The 22831-nt window shown below is 42.3% G+C and overlaps 4 protein-coding genes across 12 annotated transcripts in view; 1 reads left to right on the top strand and 3 right to left on the bottom strand.

Annotated features, from left to right (window-relative positions):
• The window catches only part of LOC139612045 (NACHT, LRR and PYD domains-containing protein 12-like), a 606901-nt gene that overhangs the window by 74121 nt on the left and 509949 nt on the right, over nucleotides 1-22831 (bottom strand). The window lies entirely within an intron of this gene.
• LOC139612057 (protein NLRC3-like) overlaps nucleotides 1-22831 on the bottom strand; it is a 129758-nt gene that overhangs the window by 68058 nt on the left and 38869 nt on the right. The window lies entirely within an intron of this gene.
• LOC139612061 (protein NLRC3-like) overlaps nucleotides 1-22831 on the bottom strand; it is a 127427-nt gene that overhangs the window by 68266 nt on the left and 36330 nt on the right. The window lies entirely within an intron of this gene.
• Nucleotides 11138-22831, top strand: part of LOC139612048 (protein NLRC3-like) — a 133223-nt gene continuing 121529 nt past the window's right edge. For 3 of the 6 annotated variants that reach the window (XM_071467189.1, XM_071467186.1, XM_071467190.1), the window contains exons 1-4: nucleotides 11138-12148; nucleotides 12325-12883; nucleotides 13392-13485; nucleotides 14729-14878. In XM_071467189.1, the coding sequence (XP_071323290.1) occupies nucleotides 14748-14878 (131 nt within the window). In that variant the 5' untranslated portion in view covers nucleotides 11138-12148; nucleotides 12325-12883; nucleotides 13392-13485; nucleotides 14729-14747. Of the gene's footprint in view, nucleotides 12149-12324; nucleotides 12884-13391; nucleotides 13486-14728; nucleotides 14879-18015; nucleotides 18136-18232; nucleotides 18469-18698; nucleotides 20560-22230; nucleotides 22408-22831 lie in introns of all 6 variants that reach the window. The other 3 variants (XM_071467188.1, XM_071467187.1, XM_071467185.1) reach the window with 2 other exon arrangements.

Genomic DNA, 22831 nt, shown 5'->3' with positions numbered 1-22831 from the left:
TTGGGGAGCTGCAGGTTGTCAGAGATCAGCTGTTCTTCTCTGGGCTCAGCTCTGAAGTCCAACCCCTCCCATCTGAGAGAACTGGACCTGAGCCACAACCAGGACCTGCAGGATCCAGGAGTGAAGGGTCTGTGTGGTTTTCTGCAGAGTCCAGACTGTAGACTGGAGACTCTGAGGTCAGTTCACTGTTGTAGATCTTATATCTTGAATCCACAGCTAATGAAGCTTCACACACAAGTTGAATCCATTGACTGTGAATGAATGAATGACATTGTAAATAGTTGTTGTCTCATGTTTCCAGTTGTTCTTCTCTCAGACTGAGAATGATTCTTCAGTTTCAGCTCATTTCACTCACTTGTCATGAATAATGTCTGTTCACTTCAGTTCAACCTTCACAGCTCACACACTCGTATTTCTCTCAGTCAGAGGACTCATGTTTTCTAAACCCACTGTAGAAAATGTCCAGTGTTAGTTGTTCAAGTCAATTCATTTTTATCACAACAACATACACAAGATCCTCACAACTAATATTTGTCCAAAGAAAGTGAAGAAACAATCTTCTTGTTTTCAGTAGATTTCAGTGAAGTGTCAGGACTAATGTCTGTTTGATCAAACTGTGTGTGTGTTTTCATCTGTAACACAACACACACAACTGTTGTGTTGACAATGTTGTGTTGTACTGACATGATGAAGATCCACAATAACAGAAGGACAAAGTCACTCTACTCATTTTAGATAAAGATCATTGATCAGGACAAATCTGATTGATTATCAATCATTGATCTACATCTTTGATTCTTTATTCAGTTTGTGGAGCTGCAGTTTGTCAGAGATCAGCTGTTCTTCTCTGGTCTCAGCTCTGAAGTCCAACCCCTCCCATCTGAGAGAACTGGACCTCACTGGAAACGACCTGCAGGATTCAGACCTGAAGGATCTCCGTGGTCTCGTGGAGAGTCCAGACTATAGACTGGAGACTCTGAGGTCAGTAGAGGGGCGGAGTCAGTCCATGCTGCTCTCAGCAGTATTGTACTAAACACAGTTAGTATCAGAGCAAAGATCCAGTGTTTCCTGTGAACCTCCAACCTCCTCAGTGGCTGCTTTCCTCAGTGAAGCTGTGAGAGGAGAACGGGGACAGGCTTCAGGATTGGACAGACAGACAGAGAGAGAGACAACAGTCAGCCAATCAGAGCAGCCAGAAGCTTGTTGTGATCATGTGTGTGAGTTGATGTGAAGACGACTGTTGTTGTTGTGTTGATGTGTACAGGAAATAAAGCTGATTCCAGCTGACAGCCTCACAGATGGACAGAGACAGTGTCCTCATTCATCAAACTGTCCAATCTGATCTGAGACTGTTTGTTCTCTGGTTTCAACACTAAACAGCTGATCAGTTTCATCTGTGTCACAGCTCTGAGATCAGTGTGATGGAGCCTGACAGTCCCTGGCTCTTAGTGACAGCCTCCATGTTCAGTCAGGTGATGTTTCAGAAGCAGCTCACATGTTGATCAACACACAGAGACTCTGTGTTTAAAGTGACATCAGCTGACAGGTAACAGGAGTGAATCCATCACTGACCTGTTGCTGACTCAGCACTTTGTTTCCACTGTGGACTGAGTGAAATGTGCAGAGTGAACAGACTTGATGCTGAACGTCTCTGCAGGTCTGTGAGCTTCCAGCTCAGTGTGTTCACTCCAACACGTTAACATGAGAGCTGAGAGGAAGCAGCTGCTGCACATCTGGTCTGAACAGGACTGAAGTCCCTGCTGCATCACTGACTGATGAAGTGAGTCTCTGTAAACACTGATTCATCTCCTCTGCTTTCTTCTTCTCTACACAGTTGGGGTCAAAGCCTTTCTCCAGGTGAGAGAGGAGAGGAGAGCTTGATCCAGCAGTGACTGACAGAGGAACCAGAAGAAGTGGAGATGACTCTCAGTGCTGCAGTCTGAACTGATCTGAGAACAGCTCCACTGTCACACACAGAGTCCAGTCCACCATCATCCCTGTGTGTTCCTCTGGATCTGACAGAGCATCATCAGTGTCTCTGGACTTAAAGCTCATCAAGTTCAGCTCTGAACAGTTTCCTTGTTGAGCTTCACAAAGAGGGAATTTCACAGTAAAATGACTTGAACTCTGAAGATGAGTCAGAGCCTCATGTTCTTCAGCTGAACTTTACCAGATATTATTGTACAGGAGGAACATGTTGTTTTTATCCTCCATCTCTTCATTTAAGTTGTGTTAAGGAGGAACAATCACACAGACCAACAACTCTTTCATTGTGTATATGGACATGTGAGTGTTGTTTTCAGACAGGCTTGAAAAATCCAACAAGTGTCATTGATTCAATGGATCATTCATTAACTGGACTTTAAATCCTCCTTTATGATCAATAATGTCCCTGGAAATGTCCCTGTTTTTCCCTGTGAATTAAAAACAGAGTGGAGAGACGGGCAGCAGAGCAGACAGACAGACGTCTAGCGTTGTGCTTGTTGTGGCCAACAGAGGGGGCTGGATGCTAGCTATAGCAGCTTCAGAAGCTAAAAGAGTTTATCCAATCAGATGTCTCCTTTTTTCTTGTCTCTTTGCAGAGAAAAGGTTAGCTGGCTCACTCATTGGTTAGGAGTTCATAAACTAATGAAAACAAACACACCCAAAGCCTCCAGCCAGGTGAAAAACTGTTTTTTCTGTTGGGAGAAGTGAAGACGTTGTTGTCCGACTGTCTGCTGGACGTCACATGACAATATTCACAACCTGGAATAGTTTTTCTGAAAAACACTTTGGGTTCTATGAATCTGTGGAGCCTTCTGGCCGAAAGGAAGAGAAATGATGAGGAACAGACAGACGATCTGACTTCACCACCTCAGTCACCACCGTTTCTCCTCTTGCTGGTTTATGATGCTGCTGAATCTGAATGAATTACACTTTTGTGTTCATGGTCTTTGTAAAATGACCTTGTGCTCTATCAGACCAAAGGAGGAGACGCCTGAAGCAGACAGAACCTGTTTTACTGGTGCGTCTACAGTAGAACCAGAACAACGTCTGTAATGTTACAGCTCCTCCTGTTGGCAGCTCCAGTACCACAACACAATACATGAAATCTCCCTGTTTTTAGTAACAATAGAAAGTTCACACAACTCAGTTTCTGCTCTACATTATATAAACTTAACCTCTCAACAACTTAGTGGCTTCACTTTCTTTAACAGCCTCTGCCCTCAGTCTTGGTGTCTTATGGGAACTCTAACAGGCCTCCCACAGCTTGAAGTGTTTCCACAGTTCTCAGTGCTCAGTCTCATTTCTCACTGAGGACTCAGGTGTGACAGCAGGTAGTGGGGGCCCTGCAGGTCAGAGTCTTTCTTGGTGGTCTCTTGGTTCTGGTCCTGTCTCTGCAGGCTGCTGTCCGTTCTCCATCAGCTGTGGTGAGTCAGGCACATTTTCAACAGCCTCAGTTTGTTGTGGGGAAATCAAGGTCTCCTTTGTTTTCAGTGTGTGTCTGGTTCTCCAGTAGATGGGCTCATGTTCAGTCTGTACAGTGTAGGACCTTGGCTGTTCATGTTTCTTCAGAGTGACAGCCGGTTGCCAATGGTTCTGCTGTCTAATTCTTCCTCTTTCACCTTCCCACACCTCAGGTCGTTTCCTTGTCCCACGGTCAAAGTGGTGTTTCTGCTTGTTGTGTCTGAGAAAACAAAAAGTCTGACATCTCTAACTGGTCTCTCTAAAGATGTTGCGCAGCCGCCACGGTCCCATCAGGCATCAGAGTTTGGGGCCACACTGAATATGGAGGACACGGTGCACTATTACACTGAATAATCAAAGTGCTATTGCACTGCACTGCTGCAGATACAAGTCGTCCCAACGTTTTGATCAGTTTATGAGCACGAGATCAGTGTTTATACAGAGAAGCAGCACATCAGAAGGACTTTTCCCCCGGAGGCACCGAGCCCCCAAAGTTAAAGTGCACTTGTTATCAGAGCTTGAGGGGAAATGCACAGAAACGGCCCAGGGTGAGCGGTGAGCCGTTGTGGTGACTTTATGACATCATTTGTCTCACTTTCCAAAGACAAGTGCTTCAGTGTGAGCGGCTGTTAAATGTTACATGAGCACACCAACACACGGTGTCAACACAAAGTCTGCATATGGAGATAAAATGAAATACACTGCATTAATAAGAAAGACACATAGAAATCATTTGACCCATTTTCCCCTTGGAAATAAACTCTTTGATTTGAAGTTGCTGGAATAACAAAATAAATGATCTCTCACAACAACTGATACATTTGAGTTCAGGATAACTCTGACATAATAAAGACTGAAGGTGAAGCATGTGTAGTACATATATTTAGATATATGAGCTGTTACTTCTAGGTGCAAATGTGGGACAAACTACACTACATTCAGTCATGATCAGGAATTATTTATTTCATTTATGATTTTTCCAGCAACACAAACAATGAAGTCATTTCCCTCACATTTGTCATTTATAAGGGCCACAGGTAATCTTTTATACTTCCTGTATTACAGTTCAGTTCAACTTTGTATATATTTCTCTGATACCAGAGTCACATGTGAATGGCCGCCCTGACTCACCATGTCCAACACAACTTCATAAACTGAGTTGTATGTGGTGTGATGGAGCACAATTAGGATTTCATAGGCTCTCTTCAAGTAAGACTTGAATACTGCAACGCTTGTCTTTGGACAGTGAGAAAAACAACAGAATGAAATAGTTAATGCTGCATGTGTTTTTAATGCAGTCACCATCAAGGTCAGAATACAAGTCCCCTCCAGATTTAATAGAGTTTAATAGCATTTTGAGTGCTCAGTGTGAGAAAACGTGGCCTGGATGCCATGTGATGACAGATTTCATCAAGTTGTAGTTTCTACAAATCACTGTTGTGCAGTGATGCTCTTGCTCACACACAGCTGGAAGCTCAGATCTTAAACTGAACTGTATTTTCACTCCCTCCATGCAGGTGCAGCAGCTGTGATACAAACACAGCAGACTGTGGAGGCAGCAGCGGGAGAAAAGGCTCGTTCCAACTGCCCACTCATGAAATCTGGAGATGTTATTCAAGTCACGTTGGAGAAAGTTTTATCCAGCAGGGAGAAGAATATTGCCACCAACAACAAAAAGCTTGGTCTCAGTGTCAGTCCTGATTTTAGAGATAAAGTGGAGTTTAAAGATGATGGAGTGCAGAGCTGCTCCATAGTTATCAGGAATGTGACGGAGCAGGATGAAGGCTGCTGTCGCTGTTTGTTTCAAACCAGCCCTGACAGTGATCTCAGTGTTACAACCTGCCTCCAGATCTATGGTGAGATCTGACTGCATTACAAGTGGAACCTGTTTCAATGAGCAGTTTGTGCAGACTTTTGTACAAACTAACAACTTCATCCATTTGATATTTGTTCAATATCTGTTTCTCTGCAGAGCTGCATGAAGCCTCTCAACATGTTACAGTCAGACTCTACTGTGGTGTCCTGCTCAGCCACAGCTCCACCTGCTTCAACAGGAACACTGCATGTCCCACCACCACACGTCTGCTTCTCACAATACAACACTGTCAGCGTCACCAACACCAAGCGCACAGTCGCTGTCACCACTACAGCCGTGCTGTCAGGTTTCTGTGGCAACAGCACACAGGTTAGATGTGCAGTGCGAGTGCTCTCTGTTCAGAAAGAGGTGTTTCCCATGATTCCTGGGCTCAAACACACGTCTGCTGATGCTGAGTGACTCTTCCAGAGATTCATAGACTGAGAAGGATTTTATGATTCTGATGTGAGTCTCTTTTCCGGGTTTTGATGAGGAATCTGGATCTGACAATAGAAACTTCAGTAAGTTAATATTCATGCTCAGATGTTCTCAGGCCAGTGTTCTCATTTGATCTGTTGTTGCTTTATAGTTGTTGAGTGAATCATATCAACAGTTTTTCTCTTTGTCTTAAAGCTGGGACTTGGATTGTGTCAGTGGCCTTAATGGTTGTGTTGCTGCAGCCATCATTGCTGCAGTCATCATTCCCTTGATTATACAACATAAGAAAAGGTCTTTCTTTAAACCGGCCTCTGTGTTGTTTTAATACCTGTGTCTGTGTCTATGAGAGTTCATAAATGTTTGTCCACCTATAACTGTTGTTAGATCCTTCCCTCCTTACTCAACCTTCAGATAAGTTCACTTGGTTTTATGTTGTCAGATTTGATACCTTCCAACTTGCCTAACTTGCTCATAAACTGTTCAGAATAAATTGATGACATAATATTGACTGAGTAAAGAAACATTTTGAATGAAACTGATACATATATATTTAATTTCCAGGACCCAAACACCTGAAGTCACACAGGAGAACAACAACAACTTCCTGGATGATTTCCAATGACATCTTAGGAGCAGTGTTTCCAGCTGTTTTCAGTAAAGCCTGTACATACATACAAGATTATTAATAGTTGTAATCTAAAGATAATTCAGTTATACTGACTGTAATTACCTCTAGAATTAGCTATTTTTTTCAAGCAGCCCCTCAATGTGCATCTAAATCTAACACTAATATTAAAAACACTGTTTTACGCAGACTGTTGAACAGACTGTGGAACTGAAATATTAGTATTATGAACAGAGCACTGAAATTCATTTGCTATTCATTTAAAAGTTGCCAAATCTAGTGAGAAAACTGCTAAATTGCCAACATCACTTGGTAGGAAACCTCCTTAAAGGGGCTTTATGTATTGATTATTGATTATGTATTTATTACTGGTCATTTACATTCATTTTTTCCTCATCAATCTAAATTCAATCATGACAAAGTGAAAACAGAATTTCTGAAGATTTTTTTTGGAGATGTATTAAAAAGGAAAAACTGAAATATCACATTTCCTCAAGTATTCAGACACTTTGCTGTGACAGTTGAACTTTAGCTCAGGTTCCATTTCTCGTCATCATCTCTGAGATGTTTCTCCACCTTGACTGGAGTCAGTCTGTGGTAAATTCAGCTGGTTGGACTTATTGTGGAAAGGAGCACAGCTGTAAAATAACACAATGTGGAAAAGTGGAAGGGTCTGAATGCACTGTAACTCTGTGACAACAGGTCTGTCCTCGCCCACGGATAATGAGTCTGTTGTTTCATGAAGAATAATCTACATAGTCGTTTTGATAGTGATGTTTTGTGTCTCTTTTTATGTGTTTATGTGTTTGATTGTATTTTAACTTAAGAACGTGTGATGTTTTGTTGACTTATTCAGAGAGAATTTTTGTCATCTAGTCAGTAGCATATGTAGCATCAGTTTATTTCAGTGGCATAAGGTTAAAATGTTTGTTCATAAATCTTCAGATACTTGTATGACTGTGTGGCATTAATCATTTCTCCTTCCTGATTGATTTTTTTGACACTGCTAATTAATCATCAGTATTATTGTTATTGCAGCCACTGTTATTGAGTCTTCTATAGATACTACTAATAATGACCACAACAATAATGGGCCTATCAACCCTTCATATTGTGAGGATTTAGATGGAATTATCGGTGTTGGGAGGGTTACTTTTGAGGTAATAGGTAATAGTTAAAAATGTAATATTTAATATAACTGTTTTAATGACTTCATCAAAATCATTGAACTTATCACATTTGACTATTTTTGATGACTTTTCAGTTGTATTATTTTTGTGTTTGTGGCCGATAGAAATGTCACAACCTGATGTCCTCTCAAGGTCATGTTTAATGAAACACAAAGCTGAATAAAGTTAGTGAGTGAAGTTTATTTATTCATAGTTTAATTTGCTCAGTGCTGTTTCATCACTGTGTGGAAGTTTTATTGGGACTGCAGATGAAAATTAGCCTCAGGCTAACTCTGCTACACTGCATCAGATAGCCCCATATTTAATATTGTACATTGTCTCTTATAAATACAGTAAATAAATAAGTTATAAATTGTGTTATATATTTTGTTGAACTTTATTTCACCTGTACTTTTGTTAAGAAATGTGCTCTACATGATTTCACTGTATAATATGATTGGAATTCATTGACAATAGAACTGACAGCTGGAATAGAATGCTCATGTTGTGACGTCCTCTGACATCATAGAGGCTCATTTGCATATCATCTGCAGGACAGTAGAGCTCTACAGTCCTATGTACATTTGGCCTGTGGACAGGTAAGACCTCCTTGCTTCACTCTCTCATTTCTCTTTGGTCAAACTGCTTCATGTTGTGGAAAAGGAGAATTTACTTTTCCTGTGTTTTCCTGTTCAGTGACTCACTTTTTTCATCAGTTACAATCCAACAGGCATTATATTAAGATGTGCATCTCTGTTTGTAATCAGGAGATGCCAACGTACTTTTTCCTCTTGTACAACACAGTTTGAAGTAGAAAACTTTGTTTTACTTGTTGTCTAAGTTGCATGTGTGGAAAACTGTGTAGATTTACTTGCTCTGGAAGAAATTTTACATGAAAGGTTTGAAATTGTTGCATTTGTGACTTTCTGCAGTTTCTTTAACCGATAACATGAAAAATAAAGATTATTTAATAAGTATTTTATTACATGTGACTGCATTGTTTTTTAATTCCTGTGTGCAGTGTGTTGATCACAAAAAAAGTTTTCATGTGACAGAAAAAGCTTCTTTTGAGCTGCTTGTGATGAATTGTCATGTTGTATTAACTGCACTTGCTGCTACACTGCTGGGTTATGAGTTTAGATATGAAACATGTCAGTTACAGTTACATTTCTGTTTCTGATCCACAGTGTAATGATGAAATGCTGGGAAGAAAGATTTTTGCTCAGTGAAGAAAATAAAGATGATGAGTGACATTGTTAATTACAGCAGACAGAGATGGAGACAAGGAGGCAGCTGCTGATGTCACAGCAACCAACAGAGCAGCAGAAGGAGCATGAAGAGGAGAGGCAAAGACTTCAGAGACAGAGGAAGGAAAAAGATAAGTCCAGAGCAGACAGAGACACTGAGGTAGGCCACAACGCAAACCCTCCCACACAGTCACCAGTGTTCACCAGGGGACCAACAATGTAAGAGTCACACAATGAATGAGACAGAAAGCACTTAGAAAACGGGACCAGAGAACTGAGGGAGATGGTTTCACATTTCAAATCTGACTAAACTAAGTAACATTTTACAAAGACAGTTGCAGCCACCTAGAAATAACTGAACAACCACTTGATAGTCAGATAGTGTATATGGTATAGCCCACCCTAACCCCTAAGCAGACATATAGTGACCTTACCCAGCCTCACCTAAGTGGGTGGTGCACAATACAACTGAACTAGTGACTGCCGAACATAACTGGGTCACATGGCAGCAGATCATCATCCAGATCCAGAGATCAAACCATGATCCTGCTGGAGAAGCAGACTGGAGTTACCACAGCTGCCGGCAGGAGACGCCCTCCACTGTTAGTGTGTGAGTGATGTTATAATGCTGAATTCTTTTGAGCGTGTTCAGTTAAAGTGCAAGTGTTTCCAGTGTTTAATGGACACTGAGAAGAATATTTACCTGATGAGGGGAAAAGAAACAAATGTCTCCACACAGGTCAGCAGCATGTACACACACCTCCATACAGTCAGTGTCCAGCAGGAGTTCACCTGAGCGACGAGGGGACAGAGTCATGGAGGGAAAATATTCATTTAAAAGTCACTGTTATATTCTGACAGACTGAACAGTGGAGACTGTAGCTGCTAATGTTATAAGCTCCCAGCTCACATGATGAGCTGTCGCCACGTTAGCCTGAACAAGCTAATGTTAGCCTGAACAAGCTAACGGTAGCCAACATTAGGTAAAGTTAGCCAAAACAAGCTAACGGTAGCCTAAACAAGCTAATGTTAGCCTAAACAAGCTAACGGTAGCCTGAACAAGCTAACGTTAGCCTAAACAAGCTAATGTTAGCATAAACAAGCTAATGTTAGCCTAAATTAGGTAACATTAGCCTAAACAAGCTAATGTTATCCTCGGTGAACATTGTGTGTGGAGCGTTGTTACAACAGAAGTCATCGTCATAGTTCACATACAGGAACAGTAACTTGACATCAGACTGCAGCTGCTGATTCATTTAATAATTGAGTATTTACCAATTATTCTATTGATTGATCGAGTATCTTGATAAGAACTGTTTTTGTCTGATTAAAGAGCAATAGAAAATATAAAAAAGAGAAAACAGGTCTCATAAAATGAGAAAGTAAGTGGTTTACTTTCAAGGAAAATCACTTCATCTTTATTTTTCATACAATATTATCTGTAAAAACTGAAGCCATGTAGTGCAAGTAGCATGTTACATTCTTGGTTTTGAAATTCAAAAACAAATCCATAAAAAATAAGAACCATAAAACTTAAATTGATAGCTCGGGCTTTTATCTGCTTCAGTCACTGAATTCCACTGACCTATATTTGGGACAGGTGTCTACATGGGACAGGCCATTAATTCCATCTGCACAAAACTCATGCACAGGAATTATGGGAAATACTGTCAAATTGATTAATTAAATCAGTATGAATAATACTCCTGTTAATATTACCAGGCTATCCAAAAACATATTACAACAAATTCATGTGATCTAGCTCTGAGAGACAGCGTATCTAGGACAACCACATGCACAGAGAGAGAGAGAGAGAGAGAGAGAGAGAGAGAGAGAGAGAGAGAGAGGACCATATCAAAATACAGGTAGCCTACTTTAGAAAGGATGAAAGCTGAAGATTGCCATAGTTATTTAAACCTTTATTTGCATGAACAAATTAGATAACTGACAGGGACGATACATCCAGAGAAGCGGGCGTCTAATTGAGACCTGCGTTTATTTGACAAACTGTGCAGCCACACCAGGACAGTAAAATGGACTCGGCTTCTAATTGAAGTTCTGAGGTAAGTCATTTCAAATTGTCAAATAGTCATTTCCTAAATGTACACAAGGCAAAATAAGGCATGAATAGAAAAATAAATAAAATAATAACATCCTGCGTTTAACTTTCAGAACTACAGGTTTTAACCTAACTACAGTTCCGGTGTAAAGTATTTACTGTCTTCTTGGTTCACTTTGTGGCATGGTGTAAGAGGCCAAACAAGTTCTGGCAGGATTTTTCTCCATTTTCTAAACTGTTCCATCAAATCACGTCTGCCTTCCCTCATGTATCAACAGTGTAAGCAGAGAACTGAGCCGTCATATGGATTAAATGAAGCTTGGATACAAAGAATTTGCCTCCATGACTTTCATTAATGGAGTTTCTTGAGGAATCGTTTCAGCTGTAATTTGAGATCATGAACATGTTGACGACATGTTGTTAATATAAAGTGAACAACTGAGACTCACTCAGCCTGAACTCTGTACAGATCTGATGTCTGTCTCTGAGCTGTTTCCTCCTGTGGCTCCGTTTACACACTGACTTCTGCTCCTCTACAACTTGTCCCGATGATCTGAGTCAGATCATAAACTGCAAACACCAGGCATGGTGTGTTTTTTTTTTGGACCTGCTGCTGCACCTGAACCTGCTGCTGTCATTCCACGTGTTGTTATTGTTACTGTACCTGTCTTCCTCTTCTCTCTGAGTTTAATGTCAGACTAGAACAGTCTGGAACAGTCTCTCCTCAGTCCTGGAAGAATCACATCTCCAGTACCTATGACATTTACAGTACCTACAACACTGTAGGAAAAAAAAAAAAGTACCATTTGGTACTGCAGTGGTTGTCGCGACATCCCTACTAAATTTAATTTCATGTGTCAGAGACTGGTGTAAACTTGTCTTCTGCCTGAAAATGATTCAGAACCATGTCTTTGGGTGAGTAAACAGAGTTTACAGGTTTTGCTAAACGGTCTGACATGTTGACATAAATCAGTGTGACATATTGCAGTGGTTTTATACTCCACCCCTGCAGTCACTGGTAGATCACGTTGACTATCAAGTCTGGTGAAGTCAGCTTAAGTCCATCTCCAACGCACCCAATGCTTCCTTCCATTACAAGGTTCTTTGGTTTGTTTGGCCAGAACAGTCTTTGTGCAGCTGGATGCACCAACAGACGAGGAGACAAGTCTGACTTGTGCTTCTCCAGAATCCTGTCAGAGAAAGAAAACCCAGAGAGGAGGAGATTGTGGATCTGTACAATCAAATGTGCCTCCGTCCCTGGGGAGGGCAAACACTGGCAACCATCAGAGTTCACACATTTCACCAAAGGTAAGTTCAGGTAAACACTGAGATTCTACACTGTTGTATTTTTATTGTTGTATTGTCATTATATCTTAACATAATGGTTAAGGTCACTCACCCACTCACCCACTCAGGTCAGAGGAGCCTGTGTTGTTCATTTTGTTTAGGCTGCATGTTGATATGACTATCATTTCCGGTGGCAGGCTACTGAAATGTAGCAGAGTGGATGGAGCCAAAGACAGGAAGTAAAGCAACAGTGGGTACACAAGGTAAGTAATTACAAAAAAAATGGAAATAAACCAAAGTCCAAGACTCCAGACCATGTCCAACAACTGTCATACAAAGAGCAGGTCATGACATCTTTATTCTTAATATAATGTTTGATCCAGTTCAACCTGAAAATGATATTAGATGAATGGAAATCAAGATAATTCTGTTGAAATAGTGAGACTTGTTTTTATAGAAAAGTGAAGAAGGAGAGACAGTGTGCATGTCTGTGTGTGTGTGTGTGTTTTTCTGGGTGTGTCTCTTGAGCAGCTTGTTTGTCTTGATTCCTGTGTGTGTGAGCTCACAGTCAGTGTTACTGGTTTCCCTCTCAGACTGACTGACGAGGAGACAAGTCTGACTTGTGCTTCTACAGAATCCTGTCAGAGAAAGAAAACCCAGAGAGGAGCAGATTGTGGATCTGTACAATCAAATGTGCCTCCGTCCCTGGGGAGGGCAAACACTGGCAACCATCAGAGTTCACACATTTCACCAAAGGTAAGTTCAGGTAAACACTGACATTCTACATTGTTGTATTTTTATTGTTGTATTGTCAGAAGAGTTTAAAACTAAAATGTAGCAGAGTGGATGGAGCCAAAGACAGGAAGTAAAACAACAGTGGGAACACAAGGTAAGTAATTACAAAATAAAACAGGAAATAAACCAAAGTCCAAGACTCCAGACCATGTTCAACAACTGTCATACAAAGAGCAGGTCATGACATCTTTATTCTTAATATAATGTTGATCCAGTTCAACCTGAAAATGATATTAGATGAATGGAAATCAAGATAATTCTGTTGAAATAGTGAGACTTGTTTTTTCATGTGAAGGTGAATAAGGTAGAGTCTGTTTTTAATAAATGATGGTGGAACATGTCAAACCTGTTTTTAACACACACACACACACACACACACACACACACACACAAACACACACACACACACACACAAACACACACACACACACACACACACACACAGTCATGTGACTTATTGTACCTGCAGAGGGGAGGAGCAGCTGAAAGTGAAAGTGGTCAGTGAGCTCAGACTCCATTTGAAGTGGACGGAGCAGAAGGAGGGAAACTGAAGGCTGAGGCAGGTGAGTGTTAACACAACATTATTATTATTTTACTGTCAAAGTCTCTGAGTCAGTTTGTCCCTGTGGACTGTGGAGGGAAGAAGAGTCACAGTGAACTTCTGTCCACACAGAGACACTGAGAGGACAACCTGTGTGTGTGTGTGTGTGTGTGTGTGTGTGTGTGTGTGTGTGTCTCTCTTGAGCAGCTTGTTTGTCCTGACTCTTGTGTGTGTGAGCTCACAGTCAGTGTTTCCCTCTCAGACTGAGGCTGTGATGAGGGGAGCTGAAGAGGGAAGGGCAGGGGCTCATGGGTTTGGAGAAACAGAACTCAGAGGGAGTCGTCAGTCAGTTCAACAGCTTTCTGATGAGAACTGAGGGCACAAGCCACATTTAATCACTTCAATATAAAATTAGAAAAAGAAATAAGGGTTGGCATCTGGTCAGAGGCCTAAAGGGCAGGTGCTTGAGCATCACCTGAGGTCTACCTGTGCACGTGCATATGGGGAGAAGGATTATTAATCAAACTCTCTCAGTCAGACATCAAGGGGAGAACATATGGATGGATTAAAGACTTTGTATAGAAGATCAATACAAGTTAGAATTGGAAAAAACACTGAAGGAAATGTGTTGCTGAAAATGGAACTCCTCAGGGGAGCAGAGTAAGTCCTCTTATTTTCCATAATGACAGACCAGATATTTATGGGAATGGAGAAGGAGATGGGCTTTTCATTCATCAGCTTTTCAATGCAAAGAGCTCCTTTATTAAAGCAGGAGGAGCATTTCTGTTCCAGAACTTCAGATGAAAACTGTCAGCAGTTCAGTGGATTGAAGAAACAGGACCGTTGAGAACAATCATTTACTCTGATTCAAGTTCATCAATCAGCAGCATCCAGTTCAGTCATTCAGAGAGCAGACCAGATATCCTGATACAAGTACAACAAACATACAGAATTCACATGATGGGGCTGACAGGGACGTTTTTATGGAGACCAGCACACATTGGTGTTACAGGAAATGAAACGGCAGAGAAGGAGGCAACAAGACATAAACAGTTAGATGAAGCAAAACAGAAATGAAGGGAATCAACAAGCAAATACTGAAGGAAATTCTGTTCATACAGAGACACTGAGAGAAAAACCTGTGTGTGTGTGTGTGTGTGTGTGTGTGTGTGTGTGTGTGTGTGTGTGTGTGTGTGTGTGCAGCTTGTTTGTCCTGACTCTTGTGTGTGTGAGCTCACAGTCAGTGTTACTGGTTTCCCTCTCAGACTGACTGAAGTCCTGAAGATGAGTGATTGTGTGGAGGAAGAGGAGGACAGAGCAGAGTCTCCAGGACCCAGCTGTCTGTCTGTGAAGAGTCACCGGTCCAAACGTGAACCTCCAGACCTCAGTCCTGAACCTGGACCCTCAGACTCACAGTAAGAGACCTGCTTGTGCATATTTTTGCTGCAGCTGATGAACATGACAGAGATGTAAAGATGTCAGTAATTAAAGGGCCGTGGTGGAGCAGAGAAGCAGCCACAGAAGAAGAGAGCAGTGTGTTGGTGAACCTGGATGAGCTGGGATCTAACAGAGTTGACCACACTTTGCAGGATCATTTTACAGCCTGAATGATGAGCTTCACATGTCAGAGCTTCACTCTCCACAGTTAGTTTGATCCAAACTACAGTGAGCAGCTGTTGGAGGAAATGACTGAGCCTCTTTAACATCAAACTAGATATTTGTCAGCTGTTTATACAGATTTCAGGCTCTGTGTAATATGGGTCGCTGATTGTAAAGTGGTTCATACTGAAATAACAACATTTCACCACATTTAGTTAATCAAAATTTAAATGTTCAATCTAAATATTGGTGAAACTTAATATTTCGCTAATATGTTAATTGACACTGCTGGTCAGAGGACGTACCAAAATAAAAACTTAATCCGGCGTCATCCACACTCAAGAGGAGTGGGTGGAGAAGGGTGGACGTGATGTAGCAGGTGAGTTGATTCTAAACAATGTTTTTGGTGTTTGACAATGATTTCTGGATTCTGGACTCAGCGTTTGGCAGAAACTGGTTTGTGACTGGATCAGGACGGAAACTCAGGTGGATGAAGAGGATGATGATGATGATGATGATGTGGAGTTGGATGACTGGACTCCAGTTTCTAGTAGGAGAGGACGAGGACAGGGGCAGAACAGATAAGATGAAGTCAAGGCAGATCAATTCACATGAAGACAGGAGAGTTGTTCACAACAAGGTGGTGAGGGAGGATTTTAAAATAATCCTTCAGTTCAGGAAGGAAGAAGAGCAGGTGAGTCTAGGTCTGAGAGCACTGTCTAGGGAATTAAACAAGAAGTTAGGAGAGGAGGAAATGGCTCAGATCTTTGTGATGGAAACTTGTTAATAACCTGTAAAACAGAAGAACAGAAAAATAAAGCTTTTCCAAATAACTGATGAGTGATGACAGGTATTCCTGTTCATGAAGACTTGGACAGACTCAGACGGAGTTCTAGTGGAGGTGAGGTGAGCAGGATAAAGAGATTGTTGAAAACAGGTAACGGTGAACAGATTGATAGCTCGTCTGTGCTTCTGGAGTTTCAGGAGTCTGTGCTTCTAGTAAAAGTGAGAATTGGATGTGATACATGATTTTAATGTCCATAGCTCGTTATGGGGCAGTAATAATGATGAGGATGGAATGGTGATGAAGAGTTCATGGAGAATAAAAACCTAGTAGCTTCAATGACAGAAGTAACAGAAGAATCATTAGATCTTACACTAGTGTCAGACTCATTGGTAGATGTTTGTTCATGGTTCATCAGTAGTTAGAGGAACAACTGTAGGAAGTGACCACTACCCCATAGTGATAGAAGCAGGACTGAGTTTGGGAACATGTGACACTGACGGGTCACAGAAATGGTCGTTCAGTAGAGCTGATTGGGAAACATTTAGATCTATCAGTGAGTAAGACATGCAAACAACTGATAGTAGTGAAGATGTTGATGATGTAAATGATTGTGTTTGTAAAGCTGTTTTAGAGGCTGCAAAGAACCTTGGTGGACAAAGGAATGTGATAAAGCAACTAAGGCTGGAAATAAAACTTTTAAAATGTTGAGAAGGAATCAGAGTTTTCAGAAGCTTATTGAACATAAAAGCAAGTGTAAGGAGAACCATAAAAAATGCAAAGGCGGAATTGTGGAGGTCATTTTGTAATTCAGTGGGAAGGAAACAGATATGGATAAAATGTGTAGTTCTGACTTTTAAAATATGTATTTCTGACAATGTTATATGAAAACAGTCCTGAAAACAGTGTCTTTGTTAATATGTGTTGGTGTTAAAATGAGGTGAGGTCAGGAGCATTGTTGACTGATTGATGTTAATTTCTAAATCATTTAATTCAGTTTCAGCTGAGGCTGTAAAATATGAAAGCGAGGGAACAAAAACATGCATTGGATCTTCAGGTGAATATTTTTCAGCCGGGCCTGTTTGGTGGAATCCTGCTGTAGCTGTAGATGTCTGCTCGCACTTTCACTCTGCACACCAGCAGTTTCCTCTGCAGAGCAGAGCTCTGTCTTACTACCTGCTAAATCCACCGTTATCAGAGAAATTCACCAAGGTGCAGGTGCACCTGGCTTTTAAAGGGGATGGGAGAGATCTCTCTGATTGGTTTATTACATGTTATGTCCAAACCCATGATTAATGAAGAGACTAATTACAACCCTTTTGAAGCATGCGCCTGGTGCTGTGACTGTTTGTTCACTGTTAAACTAACAAAAGTGGATGATGACACGTCCTAAATGCTCTGGCTCCATAAGTCAAGATGGTTAAAACAGGTCCTAAGTCTTCAGAGGGAACCAATGGGCTCAGAGCTGAGAGCCACAGACAGAGGAGGGAAGTCACAAAGTGTTGAGAGACGAACTCACACACTGTTGGTTTGGCTCTTTTCATGGGGTTTGTTGTCAAGAACAAACATGTAGAATAACAGCACAATGATCCTTTAATTACACACAAGACTGTCTTTACCATCACTGATATCTGTGCAGATGTAACTCTGACAAACTGTGTGTTTGTCAGTGAAGTTGTGTGATGGTCAGATGAAGCCTGCAGCAGGATGTGGTGTTTGCTGTTGTCACAGTCATGTAGAAACACACAGGCCTCCTTGTGTGAAATGAAGCTGAACTCCAGAGAAAGAATCAATATGGAGAAGAAGAGCAGACACATCAGCAGCCATTAGTTTTAGTCAGGATGTCGTTTTGTCTTCATTTGTGGCAGTGGCAGTGTCGGGGTCACAGACATCTGATCCTCTCATCTTACCTTTGTATCACTCTGCTTCTTTAGAGCTGATGTGAGACAGGTCATCAACAGCTGGAGACTGGACACATTTAATGACTGACTGACACAACAGTGTTGTTTCTGGATGCTGCTGTGTTGCTTCCATCCTTCAGTACAGTGTGCAGTGCTGGATGGTGACGTCACTGCAGGACGTCAGCTGAGAGTTCCCACAATGACTCTGTCATCAGAGAATTGATCAGTGATCCATGTGATATGAATAAAAACATGTTTGTGTTTTCAGAGGTCAGAACCACAGACTGAGAGCAGAGTCTCCAGGATCCAGCTGTCTGTCTATGAAGAGTGACTGGTCCAAAGATGATCCTCCAGACCTCAGTCCTGAACCTGGACCCTCAGACTCACAGTAAGAGACAGTTTCTACTGTAAACTGAGCTGAAGATGATTCAGTTATTAGACATATTTGACTGTGACATGTTAGTGATGAAGAAATGTCTTCACAGAGGGAGGAAGAGGAGTGGTGTCTCTGTGGAGGAGCAGCTGTCCTGCTGTGCTCTGTGTCAGGACGTCCTGAAGGATCCAGTCTCTACCAGCTGTGGACACTGGTTCTGCAGACAGTGCTTCACCTCATACTGGGACCAGTCTGGGTCTTCAGGAGACCCCTCCTGTCCCCAGTGTGGACAAAGACCCAGAACCAGACCTGGACTGCAGACAGCCAGTCAGAGCAGCACTGTACAAAGTGAGACTGAACATGTGTCTGCTGATGTCTTCATGTCTGAAACCAGGACCTGTTGTTTTCTCCAGTGTCAGTTGTTCTATCACACAGCACTGACATTTCAGATGATTCTAAAAAGCACAACATTAAAAAGCTTTTCTTTGCTGCTCTTTAGTTTTTCTGTAGCTGAAGAAAATAATCAGCAGATTCTCAGATTCTCTGTCTTCAGTCTGACATTGTCTCTTCTCTTTCAGCAGATAGTGGTCTGCAGGAGGTTTTAGATCAACATAAGATCAGTCTGAGGAGCAGATGTGAACGTGTGACTGAAGGAAGTGATGGAACAGGAAGTGGAACCCTCCTCAACAGGATCTACACTGAGCTCTACATCACAGAGGGACAGAGTGAAGAGGTTAATACCCAACATGAGGTGAGGCAGCTGGAGACAGCTTCCAAGATGAAGACCCTCCATGACACTCCAATCAAGTGCCACGACATCTTTAAAGCCTTACCTGACCAACAGAGACCCATCAGAGTGGTTCTGACCAACGGCGTCGCTGGCATTGGAAAAACCTTCTCAGTGCAGAAGTTCAGTCTGGACTGGGCAGAGGGCTTGGAGAACCAAGATGTCAGTCTGCTGGTTCTGCTTTCGTTCAGGGAGCTGAACCTGATCAGAGAGCAGCAGTACAGTCTTCTCAGGCTGCTCCATGTTTTCCATCCAACATTACAGAAGGTCACAGCAGAGCAGCTGGCTGTCTGTAAAGCTCTGTTCATCTTGGACGGCCTGGATGAAAGCAGACTTTCACTGGATTTCACCAACAGGGAGGTTGTGTCTGATGTCACACAGACGTCATCAGTCAACCTGCTGCTGACAAACCTCATCCAGGGGAACCTGCTTCCCTCGGCTCTGGTCTGGATCACTGCCAGACCTGCAGCAGCCAATCAGATCCCTCCTACATGTGTTGACAGGGTAACGGAGGTACGAGGCTTCACTGACGCCCAGAAGGAGGAGTACTTCAGGAGGAGATCCAGTGATGAAGAGCTGTCCAGCAGAACCATCTCACACATCAAGAAGTCCAGGAGCCTCCACATCATGTGTCAAGTCCCAGTCTTCTGCTGGATCACTGCTACAGTTCTGGAGCACATGTTGACTACAGAGCAGAGAGGAGAGCTGCCCCAGACCCTGACTGACCTGTTCTCACACTTCCTGCTGGTTCAGACAAAGAGGAAGAAGCTCAAGTATGATGAGGGACATTTGATGAGTCCACAGGAGCTGATGGAGGCTGACAGGGAAGTTCTTCTGAAGCTGGGGAGGCTGGCGTTTGAACATCTGGAGAAAGGAAACATCATGTTCTACCAAGAAGACCTGGAGCAGTGTGGTCTGGATGTCACAGAGGCCTCGGTGTACTCAGGACTCTGTACTGAGATCTTCAAAAGAGAGAGTGTGATCTTCCAGAAAACAGTCTACTGCTTTGTTCATCTGAGCATTCAGGAGTTTCTGGCTGCAGTCTTCGTGTTCCACTGTTACACCAACAGGAACACAGAGGTCCTGGAGAACTTCCTGGGACAAGATGACAAACACAGGGACTCAACTCCAAAGTCATTGTTCAAGAAGGTTTCTGGGGTGTTTGGAAACCATAATAGTCATCATCTACCTCTGAATGTCTTCCTGAGGGCAGCCATGGAGAAATCCCTCAGAAGTAAAAATGGTCACCTGGACCTGTTTGTTCGCTTCCTTCATGGCCTCTCTCTGGAGACCAATCAGAGACTCCTAGGAGGTCTGCTGGGTCAGAGGAAGAAAAGATCAAAAACCATCCAGAGAGCCATCAACAACCTGAAGAAGATAAACAGTGATGAAATCTCTCCTGACAGAAGCATCAACATCTTCCACTGTCTGATGGAGATGAAGGACCACTCAGTTCATCAGGAGATCCAAGAGTTCCTGAAGTCAGAGACCAGATCAGAGAAGGAACTCTCTGAGATCCACTGCTCAGCTCTGGCCTACATGCTGCAGATGTCAGAGGAGGTTCTGGATGAGTTGGACCTGGACAAGTACAACACATCAGTGGAGGGACGACGGAGACTGATCCCAGCTGTGAGGAACTGCAGGAAGGCTCAGTGAGTCCAGACATGATCAATATAATTATCAATCAGTAGATTAGATCAGTAGTTGAGTCAAATTCAGATAAACACAGTTTTCATTTATTCTCATTATTTTTAGTTTTACTTTGAAACACTCAAAGGTCAGTTGTGTTTTTTTCTGGAGGTGTTGTAAATGCTGTGAGCACCAAAATGTAGATGTTTCAGTTGGTTGTGATTGTTGCTGTTAAGTTCATGAAAACACTTGTGTTTATTTGTAATAATTGTTAGATGCTTCATTGATTTGTTAATGTTCTGTGTTGTTTTGAGTCTTTTTGGTTTAATTCCTGATGAAACTAATTAAAGCAGCTCCACTGATCTTACACCTCAGTGTGTGTTTCCAGGTGTTTCCAGGTGTTTCCAGGTGTTGGGGAGGACACCTGCATATGAGAAAACAGTAGTATTAAATCTTTAGTGTCTCCAGCTGTGCAGTCTGATAAATGTCCTCAGGTGATGTCACCCCCTCATCTCTGCTGCGTAACACACATTAATCTAATAGCCGAGGTTGGTGGTTGAGGTGCATGGTGGGTAATGTCGGCAGCAGGTTCTTCTGAGGAGAAAATTGGAGGAGAATTTGTGAATGAAAAAAGAAGATGTCTCTGGTTCAGCTTTGTTGAAACTGTCCATTGTGACAGTGTTACAGGAGAGCAGTGATGAATCTGTGGAGGTCTGTGTTCAGGACTCATGAGGTTTCTATGACAACATTCATCAGTGTTTGACAGTGAACAGTGAATGCAGTGAAGCAGACCAAGAGTGGAGATGTAAACCCCTGAGTGTATTGACCTGATCAAGGCTGAGCTTTATTGATTATTGAACTTTTCATGTTGAAGAGTGAACTTGTGTTTTTTCAAGTGTCATGGTGGAGCTTTAAAGTCTTTCCATAGATTGTGTTGAATGAGACAGAAAGTCCCAGGTGTTTTCTCTCTTGTTGCTGTAGAGGAGAGTCGTATCAGGAAATGTTCAGCTTCAGCCAAGAACACAGGTGTGAATCTATCAGAGCAGAATGGGAGGATTCAGTCTTCTTCTACACACCAGAGCTCAGTGTCATGTTTCTGTGAGGACCTTCTGTGAAAAACAGATGATCAGACTCTGCTGCTTTGTGATTGGACACTGCTCTGCTCCTGCACGGAGCAGATGCTTCCAGGTTGTAACTGTAGAGTCCACAAAGTGTTGATCACTAGTGTTTTACTGAGGACAGTTTGTTCATGGATCAACATGGGCGCTGCCACTGATTCACCACAATGAGCCAGATGTGTTTTATGCAGTGGTGTGTGTTGACTTCTACAGAGAGGCAGCAGAGCCAAGCAATCTGGAGTCAGTTTAAAAACACTGGAGAATAAAACTGTTTTTCTGAACAAGATTCTGACTCTGGATCAAATCGTATGATGGAAGCAGAAATGTAACATCATTTTCCCTCCTTCATCTGCACAACAAAGATTCCCATGAAACTCTGCAGGTCTGAGAGAGAGTGATGAGAATTATTGTTTCATGTCAAACACAGTCAGATAAGATGAGCTGAGCCACAGATGTGAAGAGCAGATGTTCATCACATCATCATCTTTTCTCATCAGATGCATTTTAACTTCAGTGTCTTTTATTACAAACTGTCTGATTTTATTCTAACACATTTTATATTTTCTCTCATCACAGACTTGTTCATTGTGGACTCACAGAGACTCACTGTGAAGTCGTGTCCTCAGCTCTGAAGTCCAACCCCTCCCATCTGAGACTCCTGGACCTGAGTGGAAACTGGGACCTGAAGGATTCAGGAGTGAAGCAGCTGTGTGCTGGACTGGAGAGTCCAAACTGTAGACTGGAGACTCTGAGGTCAGTTCACTGACTGGAGCTGTTGTAGTTTTATATTCAGTTCAAATCTGTGAAGTTCCAGTTTTTCATTGGTTGGTTCAATTTCAGGATTTCTGTGTGAGGATTTAAAAAATCAGCCAGTGAAGAGAAAGAAGGAAGATGAGACCAGGAGCAGAGTGGTGATGGGGAGGGTCAGGAGAATCCCCGGGGGCCGTTTGGGGACCAGGGCCGGACTGATTATTGTGTAGACTAATAATATTGTGTTATGTAAAAGTGGTCTACCTCGCTGCACCATCCTGCAGTCTGAACTGAGCCTCGCAGCCTCTTGTCTCTCCCAGCACGTCAGACGCTACCAAGTCTATATTTGCAGTAGGGGGGTAAATGAGCGACCCCTCCTCAGGTGGTACAATCCCGGTGTGCCTTGAACTGTGATTGGTCGGCTGCT

Source organism: Trachinotus anak, unplaced genomic scaffold (assembly GCF_046630095.1).
Source record: "Trachinotus anak isolate AG129_WGS33_773 ecotype Australia unplaced genomic scaffold, CSIRO_AGI_Tana_v1 ptg000030c, whole genome shotgun sequence".
NCBI classification, from domain to species: domain Eukaryota; kingdom Metazoa; phylum Chordata; class Actinopteri; order Carangiformes; family Carangidae; genus Trachinotus; species Trachinotus anak.
Note: the sequence above shows the minus strand (reverse complement) of the source record. Positions and strands in the feature narration are given on the sequence as shown.